General features: G+C 41.8%; 1 protein-coding gene across 1 annotated transcript in view; it reads right to left on the reverse strand.

Moving 5' to 3' along the window:
- MTCL1 (microtubule crosslinking factor 1) overlaps positions 1-23,441 on the reverse strand; it is a 124,070-nt gene that overhangs the window by 23,311 nt on the left and 77,318 nt on the right. Inside the window, exons 9-13 of the mRNA XM_015406597.1 lie at positions 16,840-16,932; positions 13,528-13,758; positions 11,090-11,281; positions 4,223-4,390; positions 908-1,156 (exon numbers count right to left, since the gene is read on the reverse strand). Coding sequence (XP_015262083.1) covers positions 908-1,156; positions 4,223-4,390; positions 11,090-11,281; positions 13,528-13,758; positions 16,840-16,932 — 933 coding nt within the window. The remainder of the gene's footprint in view (positions 1-907; positions 1,157-4,222; positions 4,391-11,089; positions 11,282-13,527; positions 13,759-16,839; positions 16,933-23,441) is intronic.

Here is a 23,441-nt window from a genome sequence, read left to right on the forward strand (position 1 = left end):
GGCTGTCTCCCCACCCCCCAGGCTCCGAAACTACCCCCCTCTCTCTTCCCACCACCTCACCGGCTCCGAGCTGAGGCCCGCGCGGCGTGGAACCTCCGGGCTTCGCGACTCTCTCTCTCTCTCCCCACCCCCACCCCCTCCAGCTCCGAACCTCGCCGCTCTGGCCCCTCTCCCTGTTCGCCACTCACCGCTTACCTCCCAAGCGGCAGCGGCAGTTACAGAGCATCTCCTGCGCACGCGCAGGAGATGCTCTTGCACTTTCTGGGGGATTTTAACATCCCCCCGAATTTTTTTTAACTTTTTTTATTTTTGTGCACACGTGGGGACTGGCCGCGTATCCGCACGGAGGGGGCAACTTGGCTATTAGTATAAGGATATTCTACCACATTTGTAACAGCATTCTATGGATTGGGAACTATTGTATTGCAAGCATAAGTAGTTTGCAAAGGCAGAATTTCCCTGCCTTCCCCTTTCTCTGGCACTCTGAGATCACCCAAAAGCTGATGCTGGAAGGGGGGAAATGCCACATGGCCTGGGGGTAGCTGCCATAAGACCAGGTGAACTTGCTCTTCCAGAATAAGAAGGAAGGACTTCTTTTCTGATAACCCTTCCTTATCCCTTCCTTCTGCAACTCTTGCGCTGAATGGAATTTTGTCCACAAGGATTCCCACTCACAGCATTGACTTTGGGGAGACAAAGGGAGTTGCTGGGGAAAGGAGAAGGTGGCAAGATTCATCTGTACTTGCTGATGGTGGGATCCAGACTACTAGTAATGACTGCACAATAGGGCTTATTCCACCTCTACATTTGTACAGATATTATTCTGTTGGCATGCTGTTGGTATGCCAGTATTTGCACAATTGAGCACTGCGATCATAACCACTAATACTTTTGTCTATTGACTTACCTGTTCCAGCTTCCTCAGCAGGCCCCTCTTTTGCTGCTCCCACTCTCGCCGGTCTTTATCCAGCCGTTCGAGAAGTTCTTTTTTCTCTCTGTTCCAGTTCTTCTCGTTGTGCTGGATTTGCCACTGCAAGTTCATCACAACTTTGTGACTGTCAGCCAGGAGTTTCTTGTGCTCCTCTCTCTCCCTCTTAAAACCTGCCTTTATATCAAGACCCAGGTCACTCTGTGCTTTTTCATTCTTCCCTTCCAGCTGTAAATGAAACAAAAGGTATTAGGGCAACCATCTTTTTCATGGCAAACCCATGTCAGGCTCAGCTAACAAGTTCAGATCCCCCCCCCCAGGTTCTTTTCTCATATAAGCTTTAAATCTTCAAAATACAGCTTTGTTCTGTAAAGGCAACTAATATACTATTCATACGAAGGGCCCTTATGTATCTAAATGGCTCAGTCTGTAATCTAACATGCAAAGTCCATGAAATCAATGTGCTTAGAATGGTGTGAGTCTGTTTAGCTCTGCACTAATTACTTTTTGTGAAAGACTCTTGTAATTAAGGACTTTGGGGGCACTCTCAGTGATATGGACAGCAATGATTGGAAATAAGTTATGAAACAGCGGCTTCTCCAGGCTTTTTGAACTGTCTAAGGAAAACCTTATATGCTCTCCCTACCCTTGACGTATTGTGTGAAGAACAGGATTGCCATGGCAATCTATGGCTGCAGAGTCAGCTAGTCCTTAATCCCAAACTGCAAGATTCATTCTCTCTCCCTTCATTTTTATACCCAGTAGCTTCCTACCTTCTTCTTCTCACCAAAAATCAGATAATACTAAGACATTTCTGAAAACTCCAACTAGTTTTCAGGTTAGCTCAAACCATAGTGCCTGATAGAAAAATCCAGTGTGTTAACAGCCAGAGCCTTTTTTTAAACTGTAAAAGCTGTCATCCAGTCACAATGATTGCTTTAATTTTAATTAGCAATCTATAGTTTTAACATTTTGAATTTCTGATTTCAAAATACCATATAGCTGCTAATGATTATACACACAAGCCTCAGAAGCTCTGCATCACCACTCTTGTCATAATCACAGTTCTTAATAACAGTTCTTAATATTTAAGATGCAGCCATAAAAGGAACTAAAGATCAGATATTGAAACTTTCTGTTCACACTGAAAATAGTGGTGTACTTATCTGTAACTGTTGTTCATCAACCTGTCTCTGTGCAGTCAGCCGCCAGAAGATTTCTAACTAGCCTAGTAACAGAGCAGGAGGGGCCCCTCCCAAGCAGAGTCATTGGAGCCATTTCCCCGGCTAATGGTCATGTATTCTGGGGAGGGGCCACCCTCCTTCCCTCAGTTCTCCTAAGCTACCACTATGAGCCAACAAATACAAAGTCAAGGAGCTCACAGTGAAGTAGGAGGGAGGGATGTGTGCCTGCACAGAGACAACTCGATGAACAACAGTTACAGGTAAGTGCAACTCTGTTTTCATTGTCATTGTTCTGTGCAGCCCCACATGGGAGACTCGCAAGCTGACTTAACAGGTGTGGGGATGAATGATTTACTGGAAGAGCGAACGCAAGACTGCTGTCCCTACTGACATCTCTCTTCTTGTACTAACGTCCACAGAATAGTGCTAAATAAAAGTGTCTGCAGACTACCGGGTTGCTGCCTTGTAAACCTCTGCCAATGGAATGCCCTCGTCGAAAGGCAACGAATGTTGCTTGAGCCCTCATGGAGTGTGCCTGTATCTGTAACGGACACCGTACCGATGCCTGCTCACAGGCTCTCTTGATAGTAGAGACATCCACCTACACATATCACCTCTCAGTTGTCTCCTCTCCAGGCTAAACATACCCAGCTCCTTCAACCTTTTGTCATAGGACTTGGTCTCCAGACCCCTCACCATCTTCGTTGCCCTCCTCTGGAGATGTGGCTAGGTCACATAATACTGGAGACCATGCTAGAGAGTGGCCACTAGGAGAAGGGATGCATGGGGTCTTAGGAACCAATTCTTTCAGTTCCTTTGAAGCTGCCTCTTTTGATTCTGAGTGAGTCAGATCAATCAATACTGATCAATGACTTCTGTGTTTAGCCTTTGATCTGTGTTTCTTAGATGGTGGTTCTGATGAGGACGTGGCTGGACCATGTTCTGGTTTGGATCTGATCTTGGCTGAGAGAAAACGACTGTCCCAAGATCACCCAGTGAGGTTCATGGCCTGGGCATAGATTTCAATTCCCATCCCCCAGTCCAAATCCAATGCTTTAACCACAACACTACCCTGTGATGGGGAAAGGACTGGAATTCTCTGTCCTTCCATACTCCCCAATCATTCAAACTGACTGGACTGAAATCACTGACAGAGGGTGAGAAATGCAGTCAGATCTGAAACGAAAGGCTGTTATACTGAGTTGTTCTACTGTTCTACCTGCAGGGTTAACAGAGGTGGATAAAGCCTTCTCCCATAAGGTAGACTTAAGATGAGAGGCATGATCCACACAGGCTTTTGGGGTAAATTGCTGGCAGATCTTACATGCCACTATGTTGTGGTTTTCCCTGAGGTACAAAAGACAGACAGAATATTTGTCCATCTGAGTCATCTTCGTTAAGCAAGAGGAACATTTTTTGAATAAAGACATTCTTCTTCTTCTTGACGAACACCCAGGAGCTAACTAGGAACATTCTTCTCAAGGCAGTGGCAAAGAGAGAACTGAGGGAAGGAGGGTGGCCCGGGCAGAGCATGTGACCATTACGTGGGGAAATGGCTCTAATGGCTCTGATTGGGAGGGGCCCCTCCTGGTGCATTATTAGGCTAGCTAGAAGTCTTCAAACTACTGGCCTGTGTACGTGTGCAGTCCCATGTGGGACTGCCTAGAACAGCGACAATGAACAATGATTTTATGTAGTCAAAGGTCAGGGAATTTACATCTGTACTAGAGCCTGATTAAACAAGAATAACTTCAGAGTTGTTATTTCAGGCTTATTGTTCTGAAATACCCTGTCTAACAAAGCTTACTTATCCGTGGATTAAATATGGCCTAGTCAAGACTTTGTTTTGTGCTATTGAGTCTCTTTTAACTCATGCAATGAACTAAAATAAACCAGAAGTTAAAATAAACCCATCCAAAGATAACCAGTCAACAAGCCTAAAAAATATAACTGGGCTGGCTTTCTTTCTTTCACTGACTTGGCTACGTAATCCAGTAAGGAAGAAAAATATTTCTTCATCAGTTATCTCCCACTCATCTTCAGTTCATTTTTGAGAAACATGGCTCTGCCTATGCCACCTGCCTTTTGACTCAGACTATGAGAACCATACCTGCTCCAACTGACACTTCAACTTAGTCCATTCCACCTCCCAAGCAGCTTTGTCAGTGGCATACTGCTGCTGGAGGTTGTGACGTTCTTGCTCATCCTCCTGGAGCTCAGATCGAAAGTCATCCAACAGAACTTTTAGGGCATTTAAGAGTTGGTGATTTTCTCTTGCCTGCAGAAGCAAAAGTTATTTGTAATGGCAGTGGCAGGTTTAATAATGTTTTAAAATTACAAACACCTCAGGATAGAAAGTTTTCTGCACACTTGTCAACTGCAACATGAAGGATGATCAGTAATGTGGATAAAAAAAGACTTAGCCTTCTTCCAAAAACAAAAAACCTCTCAAACAAATGCTAAGAAGGTTTGCTTGTCCCAAGATTCATCCAAAATGAATTCAAGGTGCAGAATTTAGATATGGACCCAAAAGATCAAGCTGGGTGTTACTCAAAATATGTCAGTATTCAGCATTCAAATTAATTTCCTATTCCACCTGTTCCTAAGGTAGTGGAAGCTCATGTTTTCTGCATTTTTGGATTCTTCACTGAAGTGGAAAAGGTGGAGAGTTTCAGTAAAAGGCTAGATATTGATTATGTGCTTCTGTATTGGTTCATCCAAGCTCCAGGCATTCAAGGGTAGGCTGAATTAAAGAAAGGGTATCAGTGGGACAAAGTAGACCACATATTTTAGAATTTCCCATTCTAATTACATCCAGATGACACAGAAGTGGGACTAGCTCTTCCAGAGGACAAATGCTTCAAGCTGGATAGGACAACCTAATGTGACATGGTGCCACTGCTTCACAAGTACCAGGGTTTCCCCCCTGTTTTTGCCTTCTTCTCTCAGATTTCATGGCTCTTTGTGGACAACATGTGATGTTGAAAGTATCAGACAGCACATAAAAGATTAAATATGAACATAGGCTACTCAAGAATTACAGTAACTCCCTTTTCCTTTTGTGACCTACTTCGTGTAGTCTACTCACAGTGGCAAATTATTTTAGAAATTGATCTTTTGTCTAGCTACTGCTGCACAGCCCAGGTCTGTATCAACATAGAAGAAATGCTGTTCAGTGCTTTAAAAGGGGATTAGATAGATTAATGGAGGATATGTCTATCAATGGCTACTAGGGGAACCTCCACATTCAGAGGCAGGACGCAACATCAGAGAAAGGCCTCTGCCTCTATGCCCTGTTGCTGGCCATCAAGAGGAACTGGTTGGCCATTGTGTGAGACAGGATGCTGGACTAGATGGACTGCTGGTCTGATCCAGCAGGGCTCTTCTTATGTGCTATACCTGACACAGGGTTCAGACCTTGACCAAACCCATGTGCTCTGTAGTGTGTCAAAAAGTCCCTGAGATAATGAGCATGTAGATGTAGATATCAGCTGATTCTTCCCTTCAAACCTCCACAAACATTTTTCCCTCGAGCGGGACTTGTTTCCAGTTAGCACCTACTTGCTGTTGAGAATCACTTTGCAAAAGGTTTAAGCCACCACATCTGCCAGTTTTTTCTTGTTCCTGCAAGTGCTTTATGAGACAGCCATGAAATTAGATACTCTGACTTGACTGAGGCATAAAGCAAAACCAAGGTTTATTTTGACTATGGTTAGTTTGTGAAAACAGGATTTGGCTCACAGCTAATAATTTAGATCCTAGTTTCCTTGCCTTTGTTTTTCCCCCTACATCTTCCACAGAGACACTGGTTGGTATCTGAATGTGCTCTGCAGCAAAGGTAACAACAGGGCACAAACCAGGATTAAGCCAGCATGTCTGTGTTCATACATCGCACAAAATCATATGTCTGGGGTCAGCACCACTGCCACCACACTTACCCCAGGGGACTGCAAGCCTCACCAAAGGCACACAGCACCAACAAGCCTTGAAGCTGGGGAAGCTTTCTGCCAGGCTGCAGCAGGACATGACCAAGTCTACTTGAGACTCTCGGCAGCATGCTTAGCAAGCAGAAGCCAACCCAGCCAAATTTCTACCAGCAGGGACTCCAGCACTGAGACCCAGGGGAGCTCTGCAGGGAGGGAACAAATACAGCAGACAAAACTGACCTTCTTAGAGCAGGTTGGGTGGGGCAGTCAACTCTTTAAAGAAGTTCAGGGGGAAGGGCCAGTGAGCTCACTAATGCAAGGCAAGTATCCATTGGCCCAGGGGCCTGTCACTCCCCAGGACTGGGTTGGGGAGAGAGGACTGGCTGAGCCCAAGGTTGGCCCTCTCTAGAGGAAGCATTTAAAAGGTGTGCCCAGGTGCAGCCAGGGAAGAAGAGCTAGACCCATTCCCTGGCAAGAGGGAATAGGTACTTGGCAGAGCAGTGTGGTGAAATTGAGTGAAAGAAAATAATCTCTTCTTACTCTATCCTGGGGTCACTAGCCCAATGAAAAACAACCCTGGAGAGTGAGACCACTCTGGACACAGACCCAGCTCCAGTGGATCCTGACATCATAGTGCAGACTGAGTCATCATCAACTGAACTCCAATAATTATCTTCTTAAATAAAAAAAAATGAAACCTTCAGTCAACAGCAAGACAACAAACATACTTTATAGCTTCCATCTATAGCTTCATTGTCAAAAGAACTTGGGAATAAGCTGACTCAGTTGCACAGAAATACGCAGGTCCAGACTGCTTTGTGGCTAACAGCTTTCAGATGTAATTCAGATAAATATATAAGAAGAAAAAGGCTGAGAGTAGGCCACTAAGCTGCTATTTACAGAGGAGCTGGTGCACAAGCTTGTAAGCACAGGCACCCTCAGCAGAAAGGATATGTGTTTATGTATGCATCACTACCATACATGTTTCTGTTCTCCCAAGCACCATCTTTTAATGCATCTAGCACATCAGATATTCATGTTGAAACGCAGGTCTGTATTCTTCCTCTGCTCAGCATTCCACTGGCACAAGGGGTATCCTGCCAGTGCAAGAGGTTCCTTATCAGCAAGACTTGCCTTGCAATGCTATGCTCATTGGCATGCACCGCCCTTAGAGCTATATATAACCTATACTTCTCTGCAGACAATTAGATTTGTTAGGCTAGTATCAATTGTGTGGAATATTTTTTGGAAGAAATTCTGCAACAATGGCCACAGCTCTCATATTCCTTGAGATCAGAGTTACAGTATGAAATTTGTACAGACAGTGCAAGCAAAGCCTTTCCCTCAGACTGCCTGCCTAGAACGGTGGGGGAGTCTTAGTCAGTGCTTCTGTCATTTCCAGTTTGTAGGTGGAAATGGCAAGCTTATCATTGGTCAGATTCAGCCTGAATATTTTGCAGCTGCTGTGCTAGCTACTGTCCTTGCCACGTCATTCTCCCATGTTATCTGGTAAACCACTGAGCTGAATGGACTCTTTTTTCAGTTTTCAGTTGGGTTTTAAAAAATGATTGTATCAACTGCCTGGGCAATCAGTACAATCCAGTGCTTTGGCAGAACTGCCAACAATGTCACTTGGAAAAGCCCTCTATGACAGACACCTGATGCTTCCTCATTCCCAGGCAGATTTTCCTGTGAAAAGTATTTTTAGTTCCCCTCAGTGACTGAACCACCCTTCAGTAGCGTGTATTTTTTCTTTAAGCTTTAACTGTTCCACCTTGTCACAGATATTAGTTGAGGCTTTTGACCCTGCACAGGAAATAGAGGGAATACAGGAGCTTCCTTGTTTTAAAATACCCTCATGAAATGGCACATGAGGCAAAATTAACTTTCAAAACACAATAAAGATTTTAATAAACAGGCAGGGAATATATAAAAATGAGGATTTACGATATAGAGGTTGCTGAGGTAAAACTTTCCAATATATACAGAATTGAGGTTTTTAAACATACAAGAGACTGTTTTAGCTTAATTTCTGAGTTTCAGTTTCTTTTCAGTGAGAGCTTTTTACTCATTATATTTTCCAGCTGTTACACAGAGTCTTAAATACAGCTTCTTAGAGGATAGCTTTGTCTTAGTGTTTCTAAGTTTCTCCCTTCAAATGCCTAGGTTTTCCTTTTAGATATAATAACTTTCCAGCAACTCTGGAGGTGTCTAAGCTCTTCCCCTTTATCACAGACTAGGTTTCCTACTGGCTAGAAAAAAATCTTCTTATCCCTAAGAAGAAATAGCTCCTTCTCCTATTTGGCTTGTATGGGAGTTCTCTCTAACTACCCAGACATTCTGCCAAAACCTTCCCCAGTATCCATTGTCTGTATAAAGTAGGGTTGCCAGGTCTGGGTTAGAAAATACCTGGAGACTTTGGGGGTGGATCCAGAAGAGTGTGGGGTTTGGGGAGAGGAGAGGTCTCAGCCAGTGTTCCCTCTAAGCTGAATTAGTGTGAGCTAGCTCAGAGTTTTTTAGCCTTTGGCTCACACATCTTTGTCTTAACTCAGGAAGGAGGGCTCCAGAGCAAACTAATTTATGCAGCAGCCAAATCGCTCGCCCACAACTTTAAGGCCAGCAGCTCACAAAGTAGAATTTTTGCTCACAAGACTCCACAGCTTAGAGGGAGCATTGGTCTCAGCATGGTACAATGCCACAGAGTCCACCCTTCAAAGCAGCCATTATCTCCAGGGGAGCTGATCTCTGTCAGCTGGAGATCAGTTGTAAAAGCAGGAGATCCCCAGGCGCCACCTGGAGGCTGGCAACCCTAGTATAAAGCTGTTCTGTAGTTTTTTTGACTGAGAATCTAAATTCTCCCTCAGAGTAGTTCTAATATACTTAAGACAATAGAGTCCCTCTTCTTCTCTCTATAGATGTACTTTTCTGACAATTCCCTGACAAATCTCTAACTCCCAAATGTCTCTTCCCTGAGAAGCCACACCCTCTGGCTACTGATCCAGACATTAGATCTCAGACAAAGACCAAAAGGCAAACAAAACTTTTCCCTCCAGATCAGCTGTTTTATTTCCTCTCTAAGCAGATGCTGGCCAATCAGAGAGCGAGTAGAGCAGCCAATCACGTAAGTTCTTCTCTCCAGGGAAGATTAACTCTTGAACTCCCTGACTCTCTGACACAAGCAGCATTTTAAGAAGCCTGCTTTTCTTTGCAATCTTTCATACCCTCTAACATAATAAGGAAACTGGGAGGATTCATGAGTCTTTGTGAATGGACCATTTCAATTGGTTCCATACTCCTGTGGAAGGTACCAGCAGCACAAAGAATAGGCCTCAATGGATACCAACTGGATCATGATAAAATCCCTCTACATTCAAATCATCATTCCTTTGTCCAAAGCAGTACACAAAGCTGATGGTATGTTTTGATAAATGTGCTGGGTCAGACATAATGTGAACCATGCCCATGGTTGCTATGGAATCCTGAGGGGTGTGAGATAAGGGAGGTTAAGTATGGATGTTGAAGTCACCCAGAACTAGGAGCCTTCAACATCAACTCTGAGACAACCAGCACCAGCTTAAGCAGGAAGACTACTAGGCAACAGGCACCAACAGAATTCTGTACCTGTCACAAGGACCCATACCAGAGTGGAAGGGAAGGCGTAGTGGTAAAGCATGCTCCGTACAAGCAGAAGGTTTCAGGTTCAGTCCCAAGGATCAACAGTTAAAAGGATTTCAGGCAGCATGTGCTGAGGAAGAACTTTCTCCACCTGAAACCCTGAAAAGCTGTTGCCAGTGAGACTACACAATGGTCTGATTCACTATTAGGGTTGCCAACCTCCAGGTGGGGCCTCCAGATCTCCCACTTTTACAACTGTTCTCCAGACAACCAACATCAGTTCCCCTGGAGAAAATGGTTGCTTTGGAAGATGGACTCTAAGGCATTATACCATGCTGAAGTCACTCCCCTCCCCAAACCCTGCCCTCCCCAGGCTCCACCCCCCAAATCTCCAGGTATTTCCCAGCCCAGAGCTGGCAACCCTATTCACTGTACAAGCGAAGGAGGAGGAGGCCCAAGGTTACCCAGCAGGTTTCATGTGGGCGAGTAGGGAATCAAACACAGTTCCCCAGATTAGAGTCCACCACTCTTAACCACTGTCATACCTTCCACACCAGTCTTCTACTTCTGCACTGGCAATGGAGAAGCCAAGAAATTCTCCTAATGAAGCTGGATCTAATCAAGTAATCAACAGTTTTTGAACCCTACCAAGTCCACTGTGAAATGTTTTACTTTCTGTTTGTGACTGGGGATCACAGCCATCTTTTCCAGCCTGAAGCAGTGGGGGTCTCTCATTCTTTCTCCCTCCACACATACACACATGCTGAGTTTTATATTCATCAAATGAAAGTATAAGCCATCTCATATTGAAATCAAATGAATAATTATCTTAACAAAGCTGGATTGCACCTCAAATATTAACTGATACTTTAGAAAACAGACTTTCATATATTTTACTGGTATTTACCTAAGACCTGAATCTAGGTCAGGCCCAAAATGGGTAAAGTTGATAATTCACTTGAGAGGAAAATACAAGCCACCAGCATTAACTAGCTTTTAAAAAATCACATTCAGTGAAAGTATTTGGGTGAGTTAAAAAAAAAAAATCTTCCGTCTTGCAGTTAAGAAAGAAAAAAAAAATTAAATACACATTTCTAGTCATTAAATTATTTATACAAAACAAAAAGCTTCCCTCCACCCCCATTATGGTTAGATGATATATTGCTACAAAGGTGCTCTGGTGAGATGAGCCTGGACCCTTCGACCCATCCAACAAGACTATACTGTTCTTGACAGGAAATGGAATATTGCACTTACAGCATCAGCGTAAAATGCTGCTGCAGTTCTTTCCTCCTTATTAAATATGAATAAAGGAAACATATTTTAAATGCAATAACTCTAAAATCACTATGTCTACACTTAAAAGAAAGGCAGCAGAACACAAAAGAGTTTGATTATTGGGACCAAGTAATAATCACATGTATGTCTGCCTATACCTGCTTTTGATGCTGTAACAATTCTGCAGTCTGTAGCTGTGGTCCACGGTCACTTGTTTCTAAACTGGAATGTTCAGAGTAATCTGTCAGTGCAAACACTACATCTTCTTCCTCGTCCTCCTCTTCTGCTCGTTCATCACCCTTATTTTCAGACTGAAAACTGAATTCTGGCATGGAATCAAGGTGTTCCAACTGAAAGGAAAAATGAATAAACATACAGATGTATTTCTATGTGAAAGCACTAACATAGCTGTAGTAATAAGTATGTGACACCGTGCATGTGCTTCCCCATTTCATTCTGTAAAGATGGGAAGGCTCTCTTCCATGCAAAAGAAAGGTGAGAAGAGAAAGGGAAGGCTCTGTGCACACACTGCTTTTGACGGGGTCTTACATGGTCAGTATAGATGCCAGCCTCCAGGTGGGACCTGGGGATCCCCTGGAATTACAGCTCATCTCCAGACTGCAGAGATCAGTTCCCCTGGAGAAGATAGCTACTTGGGAGGGTGAACTCTATGGTACTGTACCCCACTGAGGTCCCTGTACTCCCCAGGCTCCATCCCCAAAGTTCCAGGAGTTGCCTAACCTGGATCTGGCAACCCTACGACCTCCCCTCCCCTGCTGGTGGCCAGGAAGGACCTGGCAACCCTAGGTCAGTGTCAGAAGTACACTGAAAATTCAAGAAACAAGACTGGTTCCTCCTTTTCATTCTGCAATTTGTTCATAAATTGCATTAAATTGCTTTGATGTTTTCTAAAAAAAATGCAATTTAAAAAAAATCTAGAAGACATTTTAATGTTGAGATTACATTGGCCATGAATATTGAGATGATGTTGGAGTAGCTACTACCATTAATTATAATTGTTGCAATGCCTTCTACATTGAACTTCACAGAACATAAATAAAATTCCACAATACAGCGTACTCCCTTACTAATTCCAAAAGATTACTGTCACTGCCTATTTTTAATAGTATAGATACCAATGAATATTAAATGACGTCACAGATATGTCATATACACTGCAGAAAAAAGAATTATTTGGATTTGATGGATATATTTTCCTCCCAAGGTATTGTGGCTGAGCAGTCTAAAGGAGTAATAATCTCTTCCTACCCATTTATTATAATGAGTGATATAGGAGTTGTGTGAAAAGACATTTTACTCATGATAAGCCTGACGTGTACATTACTTGTATTTCCCCAGTATTTTAAGATCCTGCTGCTAGTAAGCAAATGTGTTCTTAGCTTTCTTAACGGCCCTTCACATTGTGGAAAATGCTGACACCACACCAAACTGATCTGAAGTTTTTAATACACTGATGCATTTAACCTCTTCTAACAATGTGGGCAGAGTGTGAAAAGGTATGGTATAGCCCAATCTCGTCAGATCTTGGAAATTAAGCAGGGTCAGTACTTGGATGCGGGGGAGGGGGGACACCAAGGAAGACTCTGCAAAAGGCAATGGCAAACCACCTCTGCTTCTTACTTGCCTTGAAAGCCCCTTGCTGGGGTTGCCGTAAGTTGCCAGCTCCAGGTTCAGAAATATCAGGAGATTTAAGGGTGGAGCCTTGGAGGAGAAGAGGGGCCATGCAGTCCACCTTTCAAAGCAGCCATTTTCTCCAGGAGAAGTGGAAAAAAATGTTTTAAATAAATAATAAATAAGCGAGTCATGTACTCTGGAGATCAGCTGTAATTCCAGGGGATCTCCAGCCCCCACCTGGAGGCTAACAACCCTATGACTTGACGGCACATACATAGATATGTAATGTATAGGGTTGCCAGGTCCAAACAACAAGTTGGCAGGGGACTTACTGGGATGCTCCGGGAGAGGGGAGGCCCTGCCTACGTCAACTTGGGGATGCTGGTGGCAACGCTCTGATTTTTGGGCAATACTCTATGGTTTGAAGCTAATTCTACCATAGTTTTGCCCCAAAACCAGAGCATCGCCCCCAATCACCGTGTCTACGACACTTCTGGGTAACGTAGGCATGTTGCATTTGGGGATGTAACACTCTGCTGGCTGGTGCCAGGGGGAGCACCAGGGGTAGTTGGCTGGTGTGTGTGTGGGGGAGTGCCGGAGACCTGGCAACCCTAAGTAGGCACTTCCCCGGGAAGACGGGTGGACAGGTACTTATTCCATGTATTTGTAGGAGACATTAAATTGGTTTAGAAATAACATGTAATTTAGAGCAGCTGTACAGTGATCCCTTAACTGCAAGCACCTTTTGAAAGAGTCAGTCACTGGCAGTTTCAAAATCCTTTTCAGTATTTCCCCCATCTCACAATAAATGAAACACTGACAACAGCTCTGCAGTTAAGGCTGCTCTGTCACCTGAACTGGAAAGCAAGGTTCTTTCTAAAATGTATTTTGTACATAATGGAATAATCTACCTTCCTTTTCCCTTGCAGTTTCAGTCCATTAAATGACACGGGAGAGTTACCTCAAGTATGTCCTCTCCTTGCTCCTCCACTTGCTTCCCTTGCCGCCACTGTTTCAGCAGCCATTTTAGTTTGACATACAAGAGAAAGGTGTTCTGTTTGAAGTGCCTGAGCTCTTGATGCATCAGGTTTTTCTCCTGACTCCACGTCTTCTCTTCCAATTTGTTCTGCAAAGTCAAGCTTTGCACTTCCAGGTCTTTCCTCCGTAGGCTTTGCAGATGATCCTCTTCCAGCTTTAAAAAGAACAACCATGTACAACATCAATAGGATACTGCTCTCAAGGGTTTATTGTGATGTTTCTTTTTTCCATAGCAGGGCGAGCTAAATCAAAATTGCTAATTCCAATTATCAGCAGCTAACTGAATTTGGCAAGGGAACTGACTTTTGATAAACCTGACGACCACAGTTTCTAGACTTAATTTAATTAACCATATGTGAATAACTTGCTGAGGAAATACACAGCTCATTTACTTTACAACCTAGATCAGACTTCTGCAGCATAAACATTTTTATTCCCTTTATATGTACTTTGTTCTTTCCACTGTGTCCTTTTCAATAAGTTCCCCAAATGAAGCTACTCCTGCTATGCAGTATGTGAATTCCACTACTGATTTAATTTCCCATAATCTATAGAAGTCCATAGCCTCTGTAATTCTAGTTTTTCCTCCTCCCTTTGGGTGGGAAAATGATCTTTTCTTCTTTGTCAACAGTCACTATTATTGGTAAAATAAGGCCTAATCGTGGACTGATTAGTGGACATCTCACCATAAAAAACTGTGCATATGGAGACTATGAGCACTGCTGTTCTCTAGTAATGTATCCAAATATTCAGGTTTCCATCATTTGCTAAATGTTCTTTATGGAACTGGGTATGTGGTAAGCTATCGACCAGCCATGATAAAGGACAAAAACGGTAGGGACCTAACAGAAGCAGAAGAGATTAGGAAAAGATGGCAAGAATACACAGAAGAACTATACAAGAAAGACCTCAATGTCCTTGACAACCACGACGGTATAATCACTGACCTCGAGCCAGACATCCTGGAATGTGAAGTTAAATGGGCCTTAGAAAGCATTACTAACAACAAAGCTAGTGGAGGTGATGGTATTCCAGCTGAGCTATTCAAAGTCTTAAAATATGATGCTGTTAAAGTGCTGCACTCAATTTGCCAGCAAATTTGGAAAACACAACAGTGGCCACAGGATTGGAAAAGGTCAGTATACATTCCAATCCCAAAGAAGGGCAATGCCAAAGAATGTTCAAACTATCGCACAATTGCACTCATATCACACGCTAGCAAGGTCATGCTCAAGATCCTACAAGCTAGGCTTCAACAGTACGTGGATAGAGAACTACCAGAAGTACAAGCTGGGTTTCGAAGAGGTAGAGGAACGAGAGATCATATTGCCAACATTCGCTGGATTATGGAAAAAGCAAGAGAGTACCAGAAAAATATCTACTTCTGCTTCATTGACTATGCTAAAGCCTTTGACTGTGTGGATCACAACAAACTATGGCAGGTCCTTAAAGAGATGGGAGTACCAGACCACCTCACATGTCTCTTGAGAAACCTGTATAAGGGCCAAGAAGCGACAGTTAGAACCGGATACGGAACAACTGATTGGTTCAGCATAGGAAAAGGAGTACGACAAGGATGTATATTGTCGCCTTGCTTATTTAATATATATGCAGAGTACATCATGCGAAATGCTGGCCTGGATGAATCACAAGCGGGAATTAAGATTGCTGGGGAAAAGATCAACAACCTCAGATATGCAGACGATACCACTCTAATGGCAGAAAGTAAAGAGGACCTAAAGAGCCTCTTGCTCAGGGTAAAAGAGGAGAGCGCAAAAGTGGGCTTGAAGCTCAACATCAAAAAAACTAAGATCATGGCATCCGGCCCCATCACTCCTTGGCAAATAGAAGGGGAAGTCGTGGAAGTAGTGACAGACTTCACGTTCCTGGGATCCCAGATCACCGCAGACTGTGACTGCAGCCATGAAATTAAAAGACGCCTGCTCCTTGGGAGGAAAGCGATGGCGAACCTAAACAGCATGATAAAAAGTAGAGACATCACCCTGCCAACAAAAGTCCGCATGGTCAAAGCAATGGTATTCCCAGTAGTCATGTATGGCTGCGAGAGTTGGACTATAAGGAAGGCCGAGCGCCGAAGAATAGATTCTTTTGAACTATGGTGCTGGAGAAGACTCTTGAGAGTCCCTTGGACTGCAAGAAGAACAAATCAGTCAATCCTCAAAGAAATCAACCCTGACTGTTCCCTGGAAGGCCAGATAATGAAACTGAAGCTCAAATACTTTGGCCACCAAATGAGAAGGGAGCACTCACTGGAGAAGACCCTGATTGATCTGGTCCATGGGGTCACGAAGAGTCGGACTCAACTGTGCGACTGAACAACAACATCAAGCAGCCAAATAACAAAGAAGCTCACATTCTCATTACTGCAACTTTCCACGAGTTCACCAGAAAAGCCATTTATCAGTGAATAAGCATACTTGAAAAACTTCCAAGAAGTTATATCTATTATGTTCACATTTATTTACACTAAAATTTATTAATGGATGAATGAAAAAAGAAAGATGCAATTTACATTAATTTTACATTGTTGTATTAGAGTGCTGGCTTTTTGCTGTGAATAAATTTGTTTGACATTAATTTTGTATTGAGACAGTAGTTTGCTAATCATTAATAGATGAAACCTACACGTTGAACTCATGTACATTATCACAGTAGGTCATAAAAAATAAGCAGAACTCTAGGTCTATAAGCAACATATCAACAGTGTTCTATTCCATAATGATCTACAGAAATGTGATAATCTTAAATAACGAATAGACCCTTAATGCAAAATGTTACTAGGAAAATTCTATTTCTAGAGGTGTCTTCTTTAGTTATCTTCCTGTTATATTTGTGATTCATAACACCAACTTTAAGAGTTGGAATCAGACTACACCTGAGAATTTGGAAAAAGAATTCTGAAGGCTTGAATCATTCTATATCCCAACAGTGAGAAACGTACTTGTAACCTTGAGGTTACTACAACTCAAAGTAAGAATTATAGTTTCTGGTAGTACCAATAAGATAATTATTTAGTTTACTCTTGAGTTACACTTCAGCATGAGTTAGTATACTCTGCCAATCCACAGCAAAATCATCTAGGAAATAACAATGATATACAATTCAAAGAGCTTTAAAATTCTTCATTCCAATACTGTGAGCCACTGACAGTCAGAAGAGTAGAACGCTTCTCTCAACACAAAGGTCTCTTCCAGTGGCCAAGTTATGTATTTACCTGAATGATCCTCTCTGTAAGTTTTTCTTGCTCTTCTTGCCGAAGTTTCACCTCCTGCTCAAGCTGAGCCTGAAGCTCTTGTATCGATACATTCTGTACAGGCAAAATACGGCAGTCCCTCAGCTGATCAGCAGGACAAATGGGTAAAAGTTTCTTACAGGTTTGACAAAACTACAGGACGGACACCACTGAGACCCACAACTACACAGATAAAAGAAACTGTGTTCACTATGTGGTGCTCATAATCAGTGCAATGTACTTCCTAATAAATAAAAAAAACCATGGACATGAATTCCCTTCCTGGATCAGCAACTGCACATAAAGGCCGAATATGAATGATTGTCTATATTAAGATGTGGATTACGTCGTGAGGCATTTGTTGAGATGAACTGCACTAAAGGTGTGAATGCATGTACCTCCATCCTCATTGCAATGTGGATAAGAACAGACATTCTCAAGCCTTATTTTAAGCTGTGTACGTGCCGGAACGAGTTCTGAACCAGGGCCCAGGTCTCCACAGTTACGTATGGTGTGATCTTTTAAGACTGTGGAGTTAAGCCAATTATCAATATCTGTCTACAAGAAATTTATTTATATTTGTTCTAATGTGATAAAAGCAGGATTATCTATATGTTCAGATTTTAATTTGCATTAATTGGAATAGAGGCATTGATGATCATGAGTCAGTCAGCTACAATAAAAGTACGGTTAAACCCAAAATTTAATTAAACCTATCTTTCAAAAGTCAGGGATCAACTACTAGCAGCCTATGACCACCCAGAGATAAGTAAAAGAGAAATCTACAAGAAAGAAGTCAAGGTAGGGAGAGGAGGGATCTCTTTCTTTTTGCATTCCTTCCTTTTGTCTTGCTTATTCACTCCTAAAAGCTGTGAATGCAACACTACATCACTCTCAAATGATGAGGCAATCCACTTCTGGAAATGATCTACACATCATGGGACAGCCACCACATAAAGGCTGTTTCCAGCACTCTTAAAGCAGAAGCCAAGGGTTATTGCTATATTTGCTGTTTGGAATCTGATGAAAGAACAATTTTGCTGGCAAATCTCTATGTCAGAAATTCAGCACTCAAAAACTCCTGTGGACTTCACAAAATGCAAACAAAAATATTTTTTTAAAAAACAAGTATCAATTTCAAAATAACCAAGGGGGAGGGGAACCAAGATTTTAATGGGTCACCATCTGCAGTCACCTCTCATTTAGGAGATTAGAAAGTGAGTGCTTTTAAAATTATTAATTTTTTATATTTACTACTACTTTTTATCCATTTCTCTATTTTAATTTGCCATAAATAATAAATATAAATGACTGGTTGCTTGCTAATGTCATACACAAACTGCTGAAACCAGGATACAGTTCCAAAAGTTTAAATATTTTTTAATTAGAATAAGCCTATTCTTGCCAATTTCGGGGGGGGGGGGGACATTGTTCAAGTTCCCAGGAATTGGGAAAACTGTGCTGCTGATTACAATAAATTTGTTATAAAAGAATAGAGTAATATATAATTGAATCTGTCTTTAAAAACACAGCTCAGATATGTTTGATACTGTGTATGGTTTACAAGGCTTTGCATTCATACAATATACAAGCGGGGGAACCACAAAGATGGAGGGGAACATCTTGTTCTCTCCCCCACTATTTCCTCTTCTCCTTCTCTGAAAATCCTCTTAGCCTCTCCCCCTTTCCTGCTTCCTTCTCTCCTTCCCACCCACCAACCAAACTACCTTTTATCTGCTTCAACTGTATTTATTATTTATTTTATTTATACTCCACCTTTCTCCACAATCTGTCTTGTCTATTATGGCACCAGTCTCCAGATTTAAATATCCACAAATATGGTCACATTGAGAAGTAGATATATTGATGATGTCAACTAATTTGTTACAAAACTCAAAACACTGTTCTCCCCTATTCTTTCTTCTTCCTTTTTTGGTTCCCTAATTATGTATTGCTGCAGGTGAGCAAAACATATTGGCATTCATCAGTCTTTCCCAGTTATGTGGGGGAGGGGGAGAAAAGAAAAATCACATAAACCACAAACATACAGGATTAAAATACATGCAATGTAAAGAGTCTAATATAGTCCACCATAGCACTTAGTGAACACAGCATCAACATGTTACACCATGCTACACAGATACTCTAGTCCAACGACAATGCTGTTAGCATTACTGGAATCACTGAAAGTGCTTCTACGTACAACTGAAGAAGGCTTTTTGGAGCACTAGTATATTATTGGAGAGTAAGCAGAGAAAAAGGGAATCTTCAGAGCCTAGCCACACTGTACATTCTGCTCCTACTATGTCTAATACCACATGAACATTGGGAGAGATTTCTCCTTGCTCTGCAGCATACATTCAGCTACACTTGCATTTCTCTGGATTGGATCAGCACGCTCTGAATTTTAGGGCTGTTTAGTAAACCCAGTACACACTGATGCTCTTGTTACATTGGACATACTTTAAAAGATTTTGGACCCAATGTTCCAAGAGCTGTGCTCTACTTATCAAACAGAACTTTCCCTCCTTCCTCTCTATGGCTATCTGTGAATTGCTGAAAATACTAGGTGCCACAGAGAAATTTCTTGGCCTCAAGGTAGCTTGGCACCTGGTATTTGTTGAGCCCTGGTTATACTTGATATTTTGGTTAAAACTACTGGGAAGTAGGATTGTTATGCAATATTATAAACAATTTTCTGAATTTAGTATTAATAATTATAATTAATAATACATATTTAATTTGGTATCATTATTTTACAATAGGTATTCCAGGACAAATACAAGATAAACTCTATATGCCATATGACATTCATATAACGTCTTTTATAAAAACTAAAACCAAATGCAGAGGTATAGGTTTCAAGCTCAGTCCAGCGTGATCTGAGATTATATGAGACTTCCTGCAGATACAAAGTAAGAGTTAGAATAAGATACAATTACAGTTGCTAAAATTTTAAATTCTACACAGAATCAATAATATCACATTTCAGTGAGCATTTTAGACATCAAAGCAACACAATCAACCATTCTTATTAGCTGCTTTTACTACTTTTTATTCAGTTGAAGCATTCGTATGCTTCTTTTGCATTAAAGCCTACATTAATAGCACCAGAGAACCAGTCCCTTACAAATCCCCTAGTATGACACCCCATTCAGTTCTACAGGTGTTGCTGAAAAAGGGAAAGGGAAAGGCATTTTTCATTGTATTGTCCCTTTCTTGGGCTGAATCAACAATATATAATAGGCCATTTGACTGAATGAAGTACATGACAGGGTTCTGGTAATACTTTCGCATGAGAATTTTATATAACCTGACTGTGTTGCATTGTTTACACACAGATCTCATTGGTTATTAGGCTAGTTCTCTGGGTAAAAAGCTGCATTCACACTGATAGGAAGAAACTTGCAATTTTTTAAAAGAGTTTTTTCCAGAACTTCTTGGTTGATTCTTGTGAGAAAACTTTTGGAGATGTGTGGCAATATAACAGAATTCCACCTGACCTGTCTGTGATACACTGGAAAAGCAGGAAAGCATTGTATGTATTAAGGTAGATTTCCCATGAAGAGTAAGATTTCTTCCTTTGGTCAAGATCCTGGCTGAGGTTTATTGGTAAGATAATAAAAAGAACTAAAGTACTAAACTGAAAGAAATAAAACACTACATTTTGGATACTACATTTCTGCATGGAGAATTTATGCTCAAATCTTTGTGTACTCAGATCCTTGTGTATTCCTTCCTTTTTCTACTCCTCTGACCTACAGGTCTTGAGTAGTATCAGTCATTCCAAACTAGGAATAAAAGGAAGAAAGAAAGAATTCAAGCCAGAGGGGCCAGGCTATAACATAAGAACATAAGAGATGCCAATGTTGGATCAGGCCAAAGGCCCATCCAGTCCAACACTCTGTATCCCACAGTGGCCAGAAATACCAGTGCCATCAGGAGGTCCACCAGTGGGGCCAGGACATTAGAAGCCCTCCTACTGTTGACCACCCCAAGCACCAAGATGACAGAGCATCACATGCTATAGAAGATGTCTTGTCACAGGCTACCTGCTCTCTCGTGGTCTGAACAAGGAATTTAGCTAAAAAAAGAATATTTGCTGGCCTAGAATCCATTAAAATTTAGTAACTAAGATATCTAGGGGAAGCTCATTTCACCAGCACATAACGGGTTTGATCCATTTGTCTCTAGCCTCCTTGTACCACAGACATTCAAAGAGAACATGCTTCACAAAGGCTCTGTTCACACTAGGGGTTTTGGGCCGGGAGCGGGACGGATCGTGGGCGGAGCAAACTGGCGCGATCCCACGGCAACATCTGGGAAGCGTTGCCTGCCCGTCCTCAATCTGTCCCTCTCGCCCGAAAACCCGCACTAAAAAGAACCACCTACCTAGGTGGTTCTTCGGCACTATTTAGCCGCGCTTTGACGGGTGTTTTCCCTGCCGTGTGGCAGGGGCCAAAGAACACTGTTTTAAGTTTCAGATTTAATGCCATTACCCAAGTCCTAGATTCAATGGAATGCTGGCCAAGTTCCAGTCTAAGGGCAGTACCAGCCACATATTTTGGGATCCCACAGGTTTGAGACAAAAATTGTATTAGTAGCTGATCTATAGTCTAATTTATCCTATAGGCCTGATTGCTGCTCCATACGGCAGCTGAAACAATATCATAGGGCTGAAAGCTGTCATCGCTGCTGAAAGGTACTGTCCACATTTCCTGTGGAAAAAATTCTTTATTGCTGTGCTAAAGCAGGCCGCTGATGCCATCACAGCCTAACACTGATGTTTCCAAGTTAAATGCATGTCGAAAATTACCCCAGATATTTAAAAGACCTAACCTGCTCTAGTTCATTACCCTCTAAAATCTTTGACTTCACACTGTTAACTGTCAAACCTTGTTCCTAGCAGTAGTTAGAAAAGGACCATATTAACCTTTGCAGCCTGATGAGAGATTGTGATACTAACATCATAACATCGGCATATAGTAAAATGGGTATTTCTAGGGCTCCAAGGTTTGGCAAATGTGTCTTATTTAAGAGCAGGTTCTAAATTATTTAAAAACAAATTAAAAAGTAATGGAGCCAGCAGATACCCTGCTTAACTCTGGACTTATTAATACATTTTCCTGTCATTTGCCCCTCTGACCCACATGTAATCTGGGCTGTTGGATTATCATAAAGCATCTGTATCATCCACAGCAATCTATGATCAGTGGCGGTTTTCCTAAGTTTTTGCCATAAACATGTCCTAGGAATCAAATTGAATGCTGATTTCAGATCAATGAAAGCCACACACAGCTTTCTCTGAGCAAACTGGGTATATTTTTCTGCCAAATGACTTAAAATAATACATTTATCAATAGCTGAGGCTCCCTGCCTAAAACCTACTTGCTCCATATTCAGCACTGATTCTGTATATATCCAGTCAGCTAATTTATAATACAGATAGGATAATACAGATTATAATACAGATAGTTTATTAATCACTGGTAACAAGCTAATTGGATGGTAATTATTTGCATCCATTGGTTCACCTTTCTTAAATATAAGGACAATGAGAACGTTTCCAGTGGTCTGGTATTTTACCTGTTGAGTTAATTCTGGTGAATATAGGTGCTCTACCACTGTGGACTGCTCTTAAACATTTCAGCTGGTATTAGGTGTCTCCCAGGGGCCTTGTGTATTCAAGTACAGAAGAGAAAAATATACTCAGTTTTTTAAATCCCTAAAGTTTACGTTCTTGTTTAAATCACATTTCTGTTTTTGTTTTAAAAATCACAGAGAAAAGAACTGTAGGAAATGCTAAATACGTAGTGTAAACATAAGCAACAGAGGTAGTGAACTGCAGTGAAAAATTCTAGCAAAGAATGTAGAGGCTTCTGCATCTTAGGCAGAACCTATGGGAGGAAGGTGGGTCAGAATCATCCACATCTTCCGCACTTAGACTGCCTTGATTTGTCTGCCAAGTTTGTCAAATTGCTCTAACTCCATTTTGTCCACTGGCCCAAAGCCTCCCTGCTCTGGACTTTCTCATGGGTTCTCCACAATCACATATTGCCTACGAATCTCCCATTAGTTTCAAAAGAGGTTTGCATGTTCAATAAATGGTTGAATTAAAAGCAGTTTGGGGTCTGCATGTTCAATAAATGGCATACAGAACTAGGTACGTAGTTTTTTGGGTCCAGCTAACTACAGATAAAATATTAAATGCTGTTCCAAAAATACAAAGATGGTTTCTGCCTACAGGCTTATCACCAAATAGCCATGTAGCAAAAGAAAAAACAATATATCTATCACAGATTCAGCTACAGAAGTCAAAAGCTACTCTTGTGCTCAAATTTGGTTTCTGGAAATAATTAGTCAGCATTATGGGGAGAAAATTTGAATACCTGAAACCCCTCAGTTCAGAGTTAATATTTTGCTGGTTTAGGACTATTATGCTGGATGAGGTTTAGGACTCTTATGCTCAACAACCAAAACTTACTACAGATCCTTTTTTTGACATTGCAAGCTGTGCTATCTGTTCTTCTTTTTATACACACACACACACACACACACACACACACACACACACACACACAGAG

Source organism: Gekko japonicus, unplaced genomic scaffold, assembly GCF_001447785.1.
Source record: "Gekko japonicus isolate JY-2015 unplaced genomic scaffold, Gekko_japonicus_V1.1 scaffold138, whole genome shotgun sequence".
Lineage (NCBI taxonomy): Eukaryota > Metazoa > Chordata > Lepidosauria > Squamata > Gekkonidae > Gekko > Gekko japonicus.